Here is a 15,469-nt window from a genome sequence, read left to right as displayed (position 1 = left end):
CCGCAGCCGTTGCAGTGGGCAGCCGGGCGGAGAGTTCCGCTGCCGCCGCCCAGAGTTCTCCCCGGTTCCTGTTTTGCCGCTTCCCGCCATTGCCGTCTCTGCTCTCCCAGTCTCCCCGAGGGCCCGTCTTTTAACTCTTTACTTTTCTCCCCGCCGGGTTTTTTTTTGTTCCCCGCTGCTCTCCCGGTTCCCCCGCTGCTGCCACAGCCCTCCCGGTTCCCCCGCTGCCGCCTCAGCCCTCCCGGTTCCCCCGCTGCTGCCTCAGCCCTCCCTGTCCCCCTGCTGTTGCTCAACATGGCCGCCCGTGTCTGGACGGCCATATCTTTCTCGGCCGTTCTGGGCATGCGCTCTGCGCATGCCCAGAATGGCCGAGAAAGACATGGGCCGGAAAAGGACACGGGATCATGCTCAAGGCTTTTATTATAGAGGATGGTCTGACTCAGTATATGGCAGCTTCCTATGTTCCTAATGAGTGAAATGGGTAATGCTAGTAGAGAAAAGGGGGCTCGTCCTGTCCTGATGAGTGAAATGGGTAATGCCAGTAGAGAAAAGGGGGCTCGTCCTGTCCATTATGCTCCAAGTTCATTTCCTGGCATCTCTGGTTAAAAGGATCTCAAGTAGGATAGCTGGAACAGGTTTGTGACTGATAGTCTGACTTGGCATAAGGGACATTCTTATGCGGAGGCCATAACTGTATGCAGCTCTCAGATTCAGTCTTCAGCATAAGCATTGTCACTTTGAGGCATTGCCTCACCTACTGCCCTACAAAGTCACCAGCCCTGGTCTAGATGGAGAATTTATTTGTTTGATTTCTAGCCTGCTTTGCAGCCATGGTCTCCACAGCAACTGACAGCATTTTAGAACATGTTAGCTACTTGTAACTCCCCTCACCCTTCCTTTGCCCTGGCTACTTGGAATGGTTCTGCTATGGTTTTTCCCTTCCCAACATCTTGTGACTATAAGGATCTGACAGTATAAGGCAGCTTGGGATGAAAAATGTGTAAAGTGGGGGCATGTTCAGACAGTGATCCTTGGATGGAGGACAGGGATGTTTTAAAAACTTGTGAGCTTCCTGGTTTCCTCTGTGACATGCTGGAAGACATGCCTGCACTCCTCACTTTGGGTACCGTACCAGTGCACTTCCATTTACCACTTAAGCAAGCCTCAAACGGGAGCTGTCAGTCTTCATTTTCTTTGCCTGAATTGGTCATGGGAAGACCCAGGCGTGACAAGAGTAAAGGCCGCCTGCCTTGAAATATTTCCCACAGATTTTGAGTAGAAAATCCAACAAAATGGCAACTAGGAATGTTTTCTATGGGATGGAGATTGGCTGAGGATCAGACCTTTGGTCTTAATGACTGACGTGAGTGTCATCCAATCACGTTCCTCCTACGGAGCAGCTTGGAGAGGGGTGAAAAGACAGGTGGATTGTTAGAGGTGGGCCTTATCACTAATAGACACACTTTGCTACCAATCAATACGCCCTACTTTAAGATAAGAGAGACTGTTCTCGCTGACCGAGACCTTTACTCGAAAAGAAGAAAGGTGGGAATGAGCGGCGTCGTAAGCCAATCGCACGCCGCCAAGAGGAGCACGATATGATTGATAAGTGCCCTGTACAATCAATCTTAAGAGTATTTCGAATGACAGTTTTTCTGTCCATTCAACGAACAAGAATTTGAGACCAGTGATTGATTGACACACGATCTACCAAATAATATCGAAGCAGTTTCAGGAAGCGAGGGTACAAGACCTAAAGCTGTGGGCGGGCTGTCCAAACGGCCTCGACGTGTACTCTCAAAGCATCTTGCTGGTGGGAGGGTGATGGAGCGCGTGACGCCTGAGCAGAGTGACGGGTATTTTGTCCAATAGAGCTAGGCCATCGGTCGAGCGTAGCCAATTGGAGCGGTGGAATGGATTGGGGAGGGCACCGCGGTGGCCGCAGGTTAGATAGGGTGTGAGAAGTTAGTGGCGCTGCTGCTGTGAGGGGACGGAGACTGCGTTCCCCCCCTCCCCTCCTCCCGCGGCTCAAGCTTGGATCAGCGCGCGATGCTCACGGACGGCACTGCCGCCCCGACCCCCGCCGGCGATGAGGAGATAGACTCGGTGACGCCCCGCGCTGCCCCGGCCGCCATCGTCGAGGCCTCCACGGCCGGGCCTAACCCGCTGGGTTTGAGGGCCGTGCGCCTCTTCGGAGAGGCCGGGCCCTGTGGACCGGCAGGCCCGGCAGCAACTTCGGGAGAGGCCGGAGCTCCCGTCTCCAGCATCGACTTCAAGCTGGCGGCCGCCGTGCTGAGGAGCGGGAGCGGTGTTGGGTCCGGCAGCGACGAGGACGAAGTGTCTGAGGTGAGAGAGAAAGAGAAGCAGGCGCCGGGCCTTCGCTCCCGCTTGCTGGAGTGGGGGAGGGGACGGAAGGCTGTCGTCGCGAACGGAGCTCCCTCCCGCGCCAGGGTACCGGCCCCGCCCGCCAGGCCGTAGAAACCTCCCGGTAGTAGGCCGCCCTTGGACATAAAAGAGGGTGGGGAGGGACCCACCTAGAGGCGCCCTTCGGGGCTTCACTCCCTGCTCTGAATACGAGCAAGACCCGAGTATTTACGCTCGCCTTCCTTGCTTCATTGTGTGGTTTAAAATAACCAAAGGGATGCCGAGCACGGAGCTCTGCACATCCAATTTCTTTCGCGTGTCTCTTTTCTCTCTCCCTTCTCGCGGTACCTGCTCGGATCCTGGTGATTGCGGAAGCGATCTTCGCTTTGTGCTATATGTTCCTTTTCCCTCTCTCTGCTTACAAAGAGTTATTTTACTGTGGAAAATCTGGCTGTATGAATGTCCTCAATCCCACCGTGAGACACACAGGTGGAAATGGTGGATTCCGTAGTTAATGTTGATTTTCACTAATAAGCTATCGAAACCCTTTTGACAGCAACTGCGTTCAGTCTTTACAGTCTTGCAGAGGAAGGTAGGTTATTCCTGCTCTACACACAGCCCTTATAATTTTGTAATTCACATTTGTTTTAAATAAGGCATACCTGTGATTCTTTCACATTCAAATTTTAATGTGGCCTAGTGGTACTGAAGGGTTATACAAAATTAATTTCCCATAGTCTATATAATCTTTTTTGCTTCTTGCAAAAAACTTATATAGACTAATATGATCTTTTTTGTCTTTGATGGCACTGTTTTTATATAAGGTTACATAAATATTATTTTCCTCATTGCCCATAGTGTATAAAATTGCTTTCAGGTTTTGGAGAGAAAAGCCTTGTTAAACTTGGGGGATGTAAATTACTGTATGGGCAGGTGGGCTGCTAAAGCTGGACTTGATCACATGTTTTACAAACTTTGTCAGCCAAGTCTCTTTTGGAGGAACTGTACTCTTTTAATTTATGAATAACTTTGTCTTGTAATGTGTTGTTTGCAAAAAAAAACCCTTTAAAAATCATGTTATTTTTTATTAATAACCTTATTTTGCAGAAACTGAATCTTAGTGTATTACAAATATTTAAAAAGTATAAAATGGTACATGACTTTAATGGGAATAATGAAATAGGCAACATGGCTGTGAAGTCACTCTTGTGTAGGCTAAAGGATGCCACTAGAATTTTGAGAATTCAGTTAAGTTCCTAGCCTTCATAATTGCAGATGTTTGCTGGAATGGGCAAAGAAGCCTTCAAATATATGGATCATCTTATTTCAGGAGCTTAGGACAGATAGCATTAAATAGATTTTGAAAAGACAAATCAGTTCTGAAAATGCTTATGGTCTCAGCAGAAGCAAAAAGGAAAATGTAATTTTTAAAAATTAAAATCTGACTTTCTCATATTTTCTCTTCTGCTCTAAATGCTTATGATACTTGGCATTCATGCAGTGCTTTTTGAGTGTTGAAAGCAATTCACATATGTTAACTTGATTTAATCCTTACAACCCTTTACCCTAGACAAGCATTATTATCTGCATATTGCACATAAGAAGTTGAGACTGAGAGGGAGGAGCTTGCATAAGGTAACTGTCCTAGTGCGTTTATGGGAGAGGTAAGATTCAGATGGTGTAATCCGATTCACAGCTCCATCTCTTACCCACTGCACTGCACAATCGCTATCATTTAACACTCCTTTTCTGTTCTCTGAAAATCTGGATCTATCCCTAACTCCACATTTTTTTGAAATTTCTGTTTTCAGGGAATACTTACCACATCAATTTATCTGGTGAGAAACACCCGTCTCCTCACTATCCACATGTCTGCCTTTACTCTGTTGCAGAGGATTGTGTTGAATGATCTGTGATGCATCCTATATGCAAACTAGGACACTGGGTGAGCCTGTTGGGCATTAAGATTGTCCAGTGTGAACTGAGGGTAAAACTAGACAAGAAGACAACTTGTTTTGTTTTAACTTGGATTACAGAGTGAGTGCGATTCTACACTTTAGAATAAAAGGGCAATCAGTAAAGTGGTTGTACACCTGCCACTTACTTTCTTATAGCCAGCCTCCCTCCACATCGAAACACTTTCCTTCTAAGGATGTGCATCGAACTGGTTCCATGTGCTCCTGGGAGAGCGCGGGGTATTACTTTAAGGGGCAAGGAGGATGCCTCCTACCTGCCCATCCCTGCCCCGCTGCTTTCCCCTCGCTGGTGCTTTTCCAAAAAGCATGGGCTCAGCTCTACAGCATTCTTCCTTGCAGTCCCGTTCAGTGTTGCCACACAAATGGCTGACGTGTGCGCGCACAGCACACACGCACATGCATGTCTGCCATTTGCGTGGTGACGTTGAATGGGGCTACAAGGAAGAACCTTGCAGCACCTTGCCCACACTTCTTGGGAGAATGTTGGTGGGGGAAAGGCAACGGGGCCGAGATGGGCAGGTAGGAGGCACCCTCCCTGGCCCTTAAAGTAATACACACACCCCGCCCTCCGAACCGGCTCAAACACCAGCACTTCGAACCAGTTCAGTGCTCCAGAAAAGGAGCGTCAAACCGGTTCCGTGCACATCACTATTTCTTTCTAACTGGGAAGAGTTTGTGGTAGAACAGGGTCTGAGAAGGTAAAGCTTTAGAGGGTAGGTTAGCACCTTGTTGCCTCTGTACCTCGCTTGCTTAAAAACAACTTGGACCTCCCCCACTCCACTTTAATTATTTATTTAATACATTTCTATACCAACCCATACAAAAATGTCCCTTGGCAGTTCACAATCTAAAAATAACCATTAAAACATTGATATGATTAAAACAATTTAAAATACAAATAAAAACTGAAACCTGAAGCTTTAAAACTATAAACTAAAAGCCTGACTAAACAGGTATGTTTTCAGGTCCATATTAAAAACATTCAGAGAAGGGGAAACTCTAATTTTATTAGCAAGTGTGTTCCAGAGTCTCAGGGCAACTCTAGAAAAGGCCCGATTTTGAGTTGCCACCAACTGAGCCAGTGACAACTGCTACCGGATCTCCCCAGAAGATCTTAATAGGTGGCAGGGTTGATGAAGAAGAAGGCGTTCTCTTAAATGCCTCGGACTCAATCCTCAGACCCAATATATAATTGGGGAGGCGCAGGTTTTAACAAATGAGTTTGGTGCTATCATATATATTTTGACAAACAGTGTGCCCTAGAACACAGGCCACTTGCTTACACATTCTAGGGAAGGATTGTTAATGGTGGGCAAGCTGCTGTTCAGGGAAGAAATCTTGTTTGCTTTTGCTGAGCTTCTAATTTGGGAACTCTGATAGGCTTCTTACAAACCCCAGGATTCCCCTAAACACAGTTAGGAAACTCTTTCCTTAATCTAACATGTTCTTTCCTTCGCTAACTTTGTTCTTCACCTGGTTCTTCCCCTGCCAAGATTGCAAAGAGTCCCATTTCTTTTGTTTTAGCAAGACGATTGTCCAGTAATTGTGTCATGCTTGGCCTATAAACTTAAATTATGTTAACATAAAATGGAAATTGTATGTATTCCTTGCATGTAAATGCTAATTTAGTGGTACCGACAGGTTTGATACCTTTTTGCTTGAACAAGTTGCTCACCAACTACTAATGTTGAAGTTTCTATAAAGTATACTGTTATGACCAAAAAAACATTTTGTATTCTGAAGTCTTGTAAATGGAATAGTATTTTCCAGAATGTGGTGAGAAAGCTACTTCCCATAGAGCTCAAATTTCTTTTGCTTTGAAATACTTTGTTCTCTCCACAGCTTACAAACTGAAGCGTTGCTGGATTGGCTGTATGGCAGTTTAAAAACTCTTGTAGTGCATCTAATGTCAGTTGTATTACTGAAAGAGAAGAATTGGCTGCTGAAATTGGGAGAAATATGTATCTTAAGGATAGACAACAGAAATAAACACTTTAAAATAAGTAAGAAAATGGTACTGACATGGAACAGGAAAGAAGTTTGGGGGAAATATGTGCTTAAGGGAGAAAAGCCTGCCATATTTTTGGAAGGTCTTAACAGTCATGGATATAATGGTTAAATGACTGTCTTGGGTAGTGGGAGGAAGTCATGTGTTCTAGGGGTGGATGGGAGACCTTTGCTGCCAAGGATGATGGTATAGTTCTGAACATTGTTCTCATGGGGTAAGTAGGAGTAATGTACTTGTATGGAATAAAAGGGAAGATGTACTTGAAAAATTCAGGAACACGGCTGAAGTAGGGTGTGATTTTGCATTGCACGTATGTATAGGTTTTGGCTCCATTTGAACTTGCTTGTTTCTACTTCATTGCTTTTCAGTGGTTCCTGCTGAGGTCTGAGATCATGTGGGTCTCTGTAAATGAAACTAGAGACAAGTAGGATAAATGTTGGCATTATTTCACTTTTACAGATTAAGTTGTAGAGAAAGTATGAAAACAATGTACTATACGTGCTTTCTATAAATGTACCTTAAACCTTGTTGAGTTGAAATTCTAGCATGAATTTTCTTGTTCTGTTGGACTTCAGTATTCCCATCACGTAATTTGACACTTTGAGGCAACTAGGATTTTTCTGTTACTGTGAGAACACAGTACAGTTTTGCTATCAATTGTTCTCTCTGAGTAAATGGGTCTTTGGGTTGTGACAGTGATTGCAATGATCCTTCATCATATTAGCTCATCTGCATGTTGAGAAGCTAGCAGTGTAGAACATGGGAATCTGCCATATACTGAATCAGACCATTGGTCCATCTAGCTCAGTCTTGTCTGCACAGACTGGCAATGGCTTCTCCAAGGTTGCAGGCAGGAATCTCTCTCAGCCCTATCGTGGAGATGCCAGGGAGGGAACATGAAACCTTCTGCTCTTCCTAGAGCAGCTCCATCCCTGAGGGGAATATCTTACAGTGCTCACGCTTCTAGTCTCCCATTCATATGCAACCAGGGTGGACCCTGCCTAGCTAAGGGGACAAGTCATGCTTACTACCACAAGACCAGTTCTCCAGTAATCTTGCTGGTAGAATAATTGTAATGGAAAGGTAAGCATAGCTAAATAAAAGGCATTCTAGTCTCTTGGAGCACAGTTAGTCATTTTGCTACTGTTTGTCTTCTCTCCATAATCATAGATTCATTTTAAAATGGATGGGTTTCCCATTCTCTGGCCTGGGAAACATCAGCAAAGCTTCTGTGTCTTTTGTTGAAAAGTGAGTCATATTTCTACAGTTCTGTCTGCATTCAGCTAGTAAGGCACTGACTGTTGGTAAGTTCTGTGTCTATCAGATGGGATTCAGCTGCTCTTGGATGATTGGATTCATAGCTCTGTGATGTTAGTGTTACAACTTCATCTGATAAACCTGCAGCCCTTCTGATGTGTAGATTTAGCAATCATTCAAACAGGCTTCCATGATTCTGCTCACTATCCTCGCCATAGCAGGGATTGCATTGCCCTCTTCCAAGAGTAATAAGCAGAGCTACTTGCTCCTCTCGGGCTTGGAATTGGGGAGAAAGTAGAGCCTCCTACCAGTCATCTCAATTGCACATTCACACACATAATAAACAGCATTGACAAATGCAATAGAAAATGGGTGAAATATGTTTTATTTTATAGATAGCAACATTCCATTGTGATTTCCCAATGTAAAAGTTAATTTAGGTACATCTCCATCTGGTTTTTTAATGTAATTTTATTCATTTCCATAATCTATTAAGCAAGGCTTTGTCTGATAGAATTATTGAAGGAGAGCTGGTCTTATGGTAGCAAGCATGAATTGTCTGCTTTGCTAAGCAGGTTCTACTCTGGTTTGCATTTGAATGGGAGACTACATGTGTGAGCACTGTAAGATATCCCCCTTGGGATGGGGCCACTCTGGGAAGAGCTTCTGAGGTTCCAAGTTCCCTACCTGGCACCTCCAAGATAGGACTGAGAGACTCCTGCCTGCAACCTTGGAGAAGCTGCTGCCAGTCTGTGTAGACAAATACTGAGTTAGACGGACCAATGGTCTGACTCAGTATAATGCAGCTTCCTGTGTTCCTGTCTAGAATAATTTTAGCTTCCAGTAGCAGATTTCATAGTAATATCCAATATCTCAGAGTGCAGAGTATTTACTGAATAAAATTTCAGTGAAGAATATTCATAACTTAATAGCTTTCATAATCTCTAAGTAATAAGGGCTAATATACATATGTGGAAATTTGATAACAACTCTGTTTCTCCATCAGTAACATTTCTACCTGATCAGAGAGTTGGTGATCTTCTGATGAACATCTTCTGATGAACAAAATTCTACACACAATTAGACTGTACAAACATGTTTAGATAGATACAGCTCTTTATTAAAATGGGTTAAATCGAGTCAGTTTCTGATGCTGAATCCTGTCCTGGGGATAAAACTCAAGGAAAGATTGCTCAGAAAATTGCTTTTGCAGTTTTAATACTCTGGATTGTTTTATTTAATAATACTCTGTATTATGTTTTATTTAATAATACTCTGGATTGTTTAATTGTAATTAAGCGAAGGAGCCCAACATGCTCCTTCTGTAGTACAACACTCCTCCTGCCCCCCCCCCCCCCCCGCACCTTAGTGTCATTTAAATGTTATACCTGCAACAGTTGTCAATGGCTGAGATAATATCTTGGCTGGCCTTAACTGTCAGCAGTGAAAAGCATCCAGCCCTATTATGCAGAGGTGCACCATTTGCAGAAGTGCCTTCCATGAATGGAAGGAGAGTTGTGCTCGTACAAAGGGGTGGTTCTGAGAGTAGAACACTTTCTCACACAGTGTAGGAGGTCCTCCTGTAGTTTGGGCTGAACAGAAAGAGTTTGTCGACCATGCATGCTGCACCAGAGCTCTGGATGCTGTCCAGATGTTTGTTCTGAAGGTAAAGTGTAACCTGGGAAATTAGCTCTTCAGTGGCATTTTATGGCTGCACTCACATAAAAGATCTGTCTCACTGCCATAATTGATTTTGTAACATTTTTTTGTTTAGTCTCTCTAAAATTCATATGCACGTTATTAAATGAGAGATGTCCTGATCAGTATTCTCTCATTTTTTTCATCTGTGTGTGGAATGACTTTTGTTCTGGGTGGCAGTATCGAGGCAGTGTGTGCGCATGTGCATACAGAATGGGGCCTTCCTGATTCGACCTGAGCAGTACCTAAAATTAACTGAGCAGACATTTAAAAAAATGTATGTACACCTTAGAGAGAACACTTGTCCTAATGCATAGCAAGATGAGTTATCTGATTTTCACACCAGAAACCATAATACAGTACTGAATGACATCCAGATTATGAGTTGAATGCTTCACCTTACACATGAAGAGGAGAAGTGATTTTTGGCAATCTCTCCCTTCTCTCTCCTTCTAGCTGCCTGTGCCTCCTGAAAATATCTGAGGGTCCCCCAACCCTCAGGGCATAGTTTTGGGAGACATAGGTAACTACATGTGAAGATGAGATTGCCAAGAATTGCCTCTCCTTGTACATACATGAGGGAAGCCTTCCCCACTTGCAGTATTCAGTCTGAATGTCTGCTGCTCAACTAATGCTGTATGGCAGGTGTTTCAAATGTTTGAAACAAGTGTACCCTTTCTGTTGCAAATCTTCAGCTCAGGTATCAGAGGGAGAGGGGTAGGTGTGTGTGTGTGTACATATGTGCGTACATGCACACAGTACTCTCTTTGAAATTAATAGGACAAGTAAATTTGTCCCATCATTTTCAGTAAGACTGCTTTTGCATGACTTAATCAGAATGTAAGCCAGTGACCCATCCCTTAACTGTAACAAGACAAATGTAAGTGTTACAGTTAGGGAGACAGGCTACAGTCACTAGCTCACATCCACACTAAGTTAACTCATAAGCAGTCTTGCTGAAAATAGTGGGACAAGTTTACTTATCCTATTCATTTTAGCAGGAGTACTCAGTGCTAATTTTCTGAAGCCTGTTGGCGAGGGGAGCGGTATACTGAGCTTCAGCACATTCCAGCCAATCAGGGGTAGTCAGGTTCAAGCCAGTAATCCTCAGATAGGGAACACATAGTGTGACTGTAGCATGGGGAGGCCAGAGGGTTCAGAGTACTCCCTGGAAGCCCTTCAAGTATCACTAAGGTTCCCTGTTGAGAACCCTTGCTGTTTGGGAGTATAAAATACTTGATGTTTGCATAGCAGCCCTCCTTTGCTTCTGTTGTATAATATTGATAACTTGGAGTGCATTTTTAATTTATCTATCTAATTGATCCTCTAAGACAGGCTGTCTTGTTTCATGGGGATGCGGGGCAACCTCTTGTGAGAGTGGCGGCACCACTCGCGAGAATTTCTGAGGAAGCTGCTGCTATCGTTGAAGAAAAATAAAGGCGGCGGTGGGCCCTGGCTCGACCATCAGTCGACTGGAGAAGGTGGCGGCAGAGGGCTTGACCGCCGGGAGGAGGTGGCAGTGGGACGGCCTGGCCCTGGCCTGCCCAGCTGCCAGAGTGGGGACAAAGCGGCAGCGGCGGTGGGCCCTGGCCTGGCTGCCAGGAGGAGGCAGCCACGGGACGGCCTGGCCCTGGCCCACCCGGCCGGCTGCTGAAGTGAGGAGGTGGTGGGCCCTGGCCTGTCCTCCGAGAGGAGGCGGTGGGAGGCAGAGGAAGCGGGCCGGTCAGCTGGCCCAGGGGGCAAGGGGGGATGGCTGGTTGGCTGGCCGACCAGCCAGTCAGAAAGCCAGGCATGCTGGTGGGGTGGGGGCGCCTGCTGGCTTAGAGGCATAGATGCTCTGCACCTGGCCCCACTAGTTCATCTTTAATGCTTAATGTTGTCGTTCAGAGCAGCTTACAAAAACCCAAACATACATAGCCAATTCAAACAATAAGATATGACCAAAATTATATTGTGCCCAAGTAAAGTCTTGGATGTTGCTATTTTGAACTGTGAGATGCCCTGTTTTGCAATTGACGCAACCAAGCTCCAATTTACCATTTCTTAGGCAAGGTGCTAGGGTGTGTGGTAGTGATCCTTCTGGATGATACAGATAACCTAGGCACATTTCAGCCCAGTTTCTGTCCTGGTTTCAGGATGGAAGCAGCCTTAGCCGCTCTAGTGGATGACCATGCCAGGAATTAGGGAGGGGAAGCGTCAAGTGTTGGACATTGGACATTCCTGCAGCTTTCAATACGATTGAACATGGTATCCATCTGGACTGCCTTGCTGGGATGGGACTGGGAGTAACTGGCTTAGTGTCTCCAGTTCTTTTTGGTAGGTAAGTTCCTGAAGATGGTGGTGGGGGATTCCTGTCTGTGGTATTCCACAGTTCTGTTTTGTCTCCCATGCTGATTAACTAATAGCTGCATTCTGGGAGAGGTTATCAGTGGGTTTGGGGTAGTTTTCTCTCTAACTTTTTTTCATCAGTGTGTGCAATGAATTTTGTTCTGGGTGGCAATATCAAGGCAGTGCGCGCGCATGCATTGAGTAGGGCCTTCTTGGAAAGGTTGTGCTGTTGAGTTGGTGTCGACTCCTGGTCACTACAGAGCCATTTGGCTTTCTTGGTAGAATACAGGAGTGGTTTACCAGTGCCTTCTCTCACACAGTATGAGATGATTCCTTTTAACACCTTCCTATATCGCTGCTTCCCATATAGGAGTTTCCCATATTCTGGGAAACACACCAGCAGGGATTTGAACCAACAGCCTCCTGCTCTCTAGGCAGGTTGCTTCCCTGCGTCACCATTAGGTGGCTATTGATTCAACCTGAGCGGGATCTAAAATTAACTGAGTGGACATGAAAAAACTTGTGAGTGCAAGCATGTGCACACGCCTTAAAGGGAACACTGGTTTGCGGTTCATTGTCACCAACACACAGATGCCTATCTGTGTTAGTACCATCCTTGTCTGAAGATGCTCTGAATGTCCTGAATCAATGCTTGAAATTAGTGATGGACTCGATAAGGCTTAACAAGCTGAATTTAAATCCAGGCAAGACAGATTCTCCGTTTTGGGTAATGTATTGATCAACTAACAGTACATTGTTGTGGATATGATTGTGCTTCTCTTAAGATCATTTTTACAGTTTGAGTGCTCTCCCTGACGTAGTGTTGCTTCTAAATGACCAAGTGGCAGTAGTGGCTCAGGGAGCTTTTGCTCAGCTTCAGCTTGAGTGCCAGCCACATCTCTTCCTAGGGATCAGTCAGATCTGCTTGTGGTGTCCCATATCCTTGTCATTTCTCATCTGAGTTCTATGAGGGGCTTTCAGAAACTGCAGCTCATCTAGAATGTGGCTGTAGGGTCCTGACTGGGGTCAGACATTATCATCTTGTTACACTTGTAATTCAGTAGCCACTGAAGTGGTTACTAGTTTGTTGTCAGGTGCAATTCAAGGTGGTGGTCAGTGTTCTCGCTAATTTTTTTCTGAGTGAGAATGAGATTTCTTCTGGCCGGCAGTATCAAGGCAGTGTGTGTGCACGTGCATTCAGAGTGGGACCTTACTGATTCAACCTGAGCGGCATCTAAACTTAACTGAGTGGACATCAAAAATTGTGTGAGCACAAGGACATGTGCCTGCCTTAGAGGGAATACTGGTGGTGGTGATTACCTTTAAAGCCCTAGGAGACTTAGGTTTAGGATACCGTAAGGGCTGCTTTATGATACACACATCTACCTGCCCTATAAGATATGCTAGAGTCCTGCACATACTACTGTCAGTGGAAGTTCAGTTCATGAGGATATGTAAGCAGACAGTCTTGGTCACAGCCCCCACTCTATGGAGTTCCCTCCCACAGGATGTACGCAGGTGGACTAATGTGTTGGTACCCCTCCATGAAAAAAGAAGAACCCACAGTTGTCTCTGAAATACTTTGAAACTGACAAAGGTAATTGGCACCCTCATTGTTTATTCCGCATTTAACAAAGCCAACATTTTGATGCAACATGATATTTCAAATAATAACACAAATGAAAATGGCATGGACAAAAATGATGGGACCCTTAACCTAATATTTTGTTACACAACCTTTAGAGGCAATCACTGCAAAGAAGCGATTCCTGTAGCTCTCGACTTCTTCACCTGTCAACAGGCAGTTTGGCCCACTCTTCTTGAGCAGAATGCTCCAGCAGTGTCAGGTTTGAAGGGTGCCTTCTCCAGACTGCATGTTTCAGTTCTTTCCATAGATGTTTGATAGGATTTCAATCAGTGGGCCACTTCAGAATAGTCCAATGTTTTGTTCTTAGCCATTCTTGGGTGCTTCTAGCTGTGTGTTTTGGATCATTATCCTGCTGGAGGATCCATGGTTTGCGACTGAGACAGAGCTTTCTGATACTGGGCAGTATGTTTCGCTCCAGAATGTCTTGATAGTCTTGAGATTTCATTGTTCCCTGCACAGACTCAAGGCACCCCGTGCCAGACACAGCAAAGCAGCCCCAAAACATAGCCGAGCCTCCTCCATGTTTCACAGTAGGTATGGTGTTCTTTTCTTTGAAAGCTTCATTTTTTCGTGTCTGGACATAGAGCTGATGTGACTTGCCAAAAAGCTCTAGTCTTGTCTCATCTGTCCAAAGAACATTCTCCCAGAAGCATTGTGGCTTGTCAATATGCATTTTGGCAAATTCTAGTCTGGCTTTTTTGTTTTTCTTTCAACAGTAGGGTCCTTCTGAGTCTTCTTCCATTGAGCCCACTGTCACTCAAAAAGCGACGGAGGGTGCAATCAGACACTGATGGATCTTGACCTTGGAGTTCAGCTTGTATCTCTTTGGAAGTTGTCGTTGGCTTCTTGTCTACCATTCTCACTATCCTTCTGCTCATTCTGGGGTTGATTTTCCTCTTGCGACTGCGTCCAGGGAGGTTGGCTAGAGTTCTGTGGACCTTGAACTTCTTAATAATATTTGCAACTGTTGTCACAGGAACATCAAACTGCTTGGAGATGGTCTCATAGCCTTTGCCTTTAACATGCTTGTCTATCATTTTCTTCCTGATCTCCTCAGACAACTCTCTCCTTTGCTTTCTCTGGTCCATGTTCATTGTGGGACACACGATGATACCAAACAGCAGAGTGACTACTTTTCTCCATTTCACTAGGCTGAATGACTGATTGCATGATTGGAGACATATGTGATACTAATTAAAGAAAACAGCTAATTTGAAAAATCACTCTAATCCAATTATTTATTATCTTTTCTAGGGGTACCAAGAAATGTGTCCAGGCCACTTTAGAATCTCTTTGCAGAATAAGCAATATTTTATCTCTTTCCACACTTGCTTTGCTTTACTCAATGACATATCAAAGGCATGCAGGTATACATGGGACAATTGATTTTCATTTAATTACTATTCAGGAGGCATAAAACATTTTTTCAATGAGCTGTAAGGATACCAACAAATTTGTCCACGTGTGTATGTGTGATGCCCTTGCTGCACATCACACAAAAACTGGCAGTACTGCTACTACAACTGCCACTGGTAAGAGTTTGGTTTAATTTAATGTTAAAGTAACCTCTCATTACGTCCCCCCCATCAGTGCCACCATGACTATATAAAGTTTTTTAAAAAACAAAAACTGGAACATTTGGATAGAATGGTCCTGTTCCTTTGAAACACCGGAGCGTCCTGGTGTTTCAGTCAGAACGTTCCAGCTGTTCAGCATCCTGTTCTGAGTTTGAACAGAACACCAAATGCATTATTTACACACTTCTACTGACCACTGTTCAAATTCCTTTCTCCCTCCCATACCCCCAGTTTTAAGGCTGCTTCAAGACTGTAAAGACACACACACCGATCAGAACACTCCTTTTTTCTTTTTCTTTAGGGACTCGCAGAATTTGGCTGGTTTTGCTTGCCAAGCTGAAACTTGTATCTTTTGCAACTATAATTATATGCAATGTTAACTTAGGAGTAAGTCCCACTGAAAACAGTGGGACTTAATTCTACATAGATATGCATAAGATTGAGTTTGTCTTTGATTTCATGGTAAGGGACAATCCCTTGCTCTCTTCCCCAACTTCAAATCTGAAAAAAGATATGGGTGCATGATGCCTTGCAGTTGAGCTGGGTCTCGGAAGCCCATGGCAACAATAACTATAGGGTTAATCTTCTCCCTCCAGCTCCAAACCTGGGTGGA

The 15,469-nt window shown here is 44.7% G+C and overlaps 1 protein-coding gene across 8 annotated transcripts in view; it reads left to right on the top strand.

Moving 5' to 3' along the window:
* Window positions 1–1,802: 1,802 nt before the first annotated feature.
* The window catches only part of ANKHD1 (ankyrin repeat and KH domain containing 1), a 158,700-nt gene continuing 145,033 nt past the window's right edge, over window positions 1,803–15,469 (top strand). For 7 of the 8 annotated variants that reach the window (XM_053242855.1, XM_053242854.1, XM_053242852.1 and 4 more), the window contains exon 1: window positions 1,804–2,346. In XM_053242855.1, the coding sequence (XP_053098830.1) occupies window positions 2,050–2,346 (297 nt within the window). In that variant the 5' untranslated portion in view covers window positions 1,804–2,049. Of the gene's footprint in view, window positions 2,347–15,469 lie in introns of all 8 variants that reach the window. The other variant, XM_053242848.1, reaches the window with a different exon arrangement.

Source organism: Hemicordylus capensis, chromosome 4 (genome assembly GCF_027244095.1).
Source record: "Hemicordylus capensis ecotype Gifberg chromosome 4, rHemCap1.1.pri, whole genome shotgun sequence".
Lineage (NCBI taxonomy): Eukaryota > Metazoa > Chordata > Lepidosauria > Squamata > Cordylidae > Hemicordylus > Hemicordylus capensis.
Note: the sequence above shows the minus strand (reverse complement) of the source record. Positions and strands in the feature narration are given on the sequence as shown.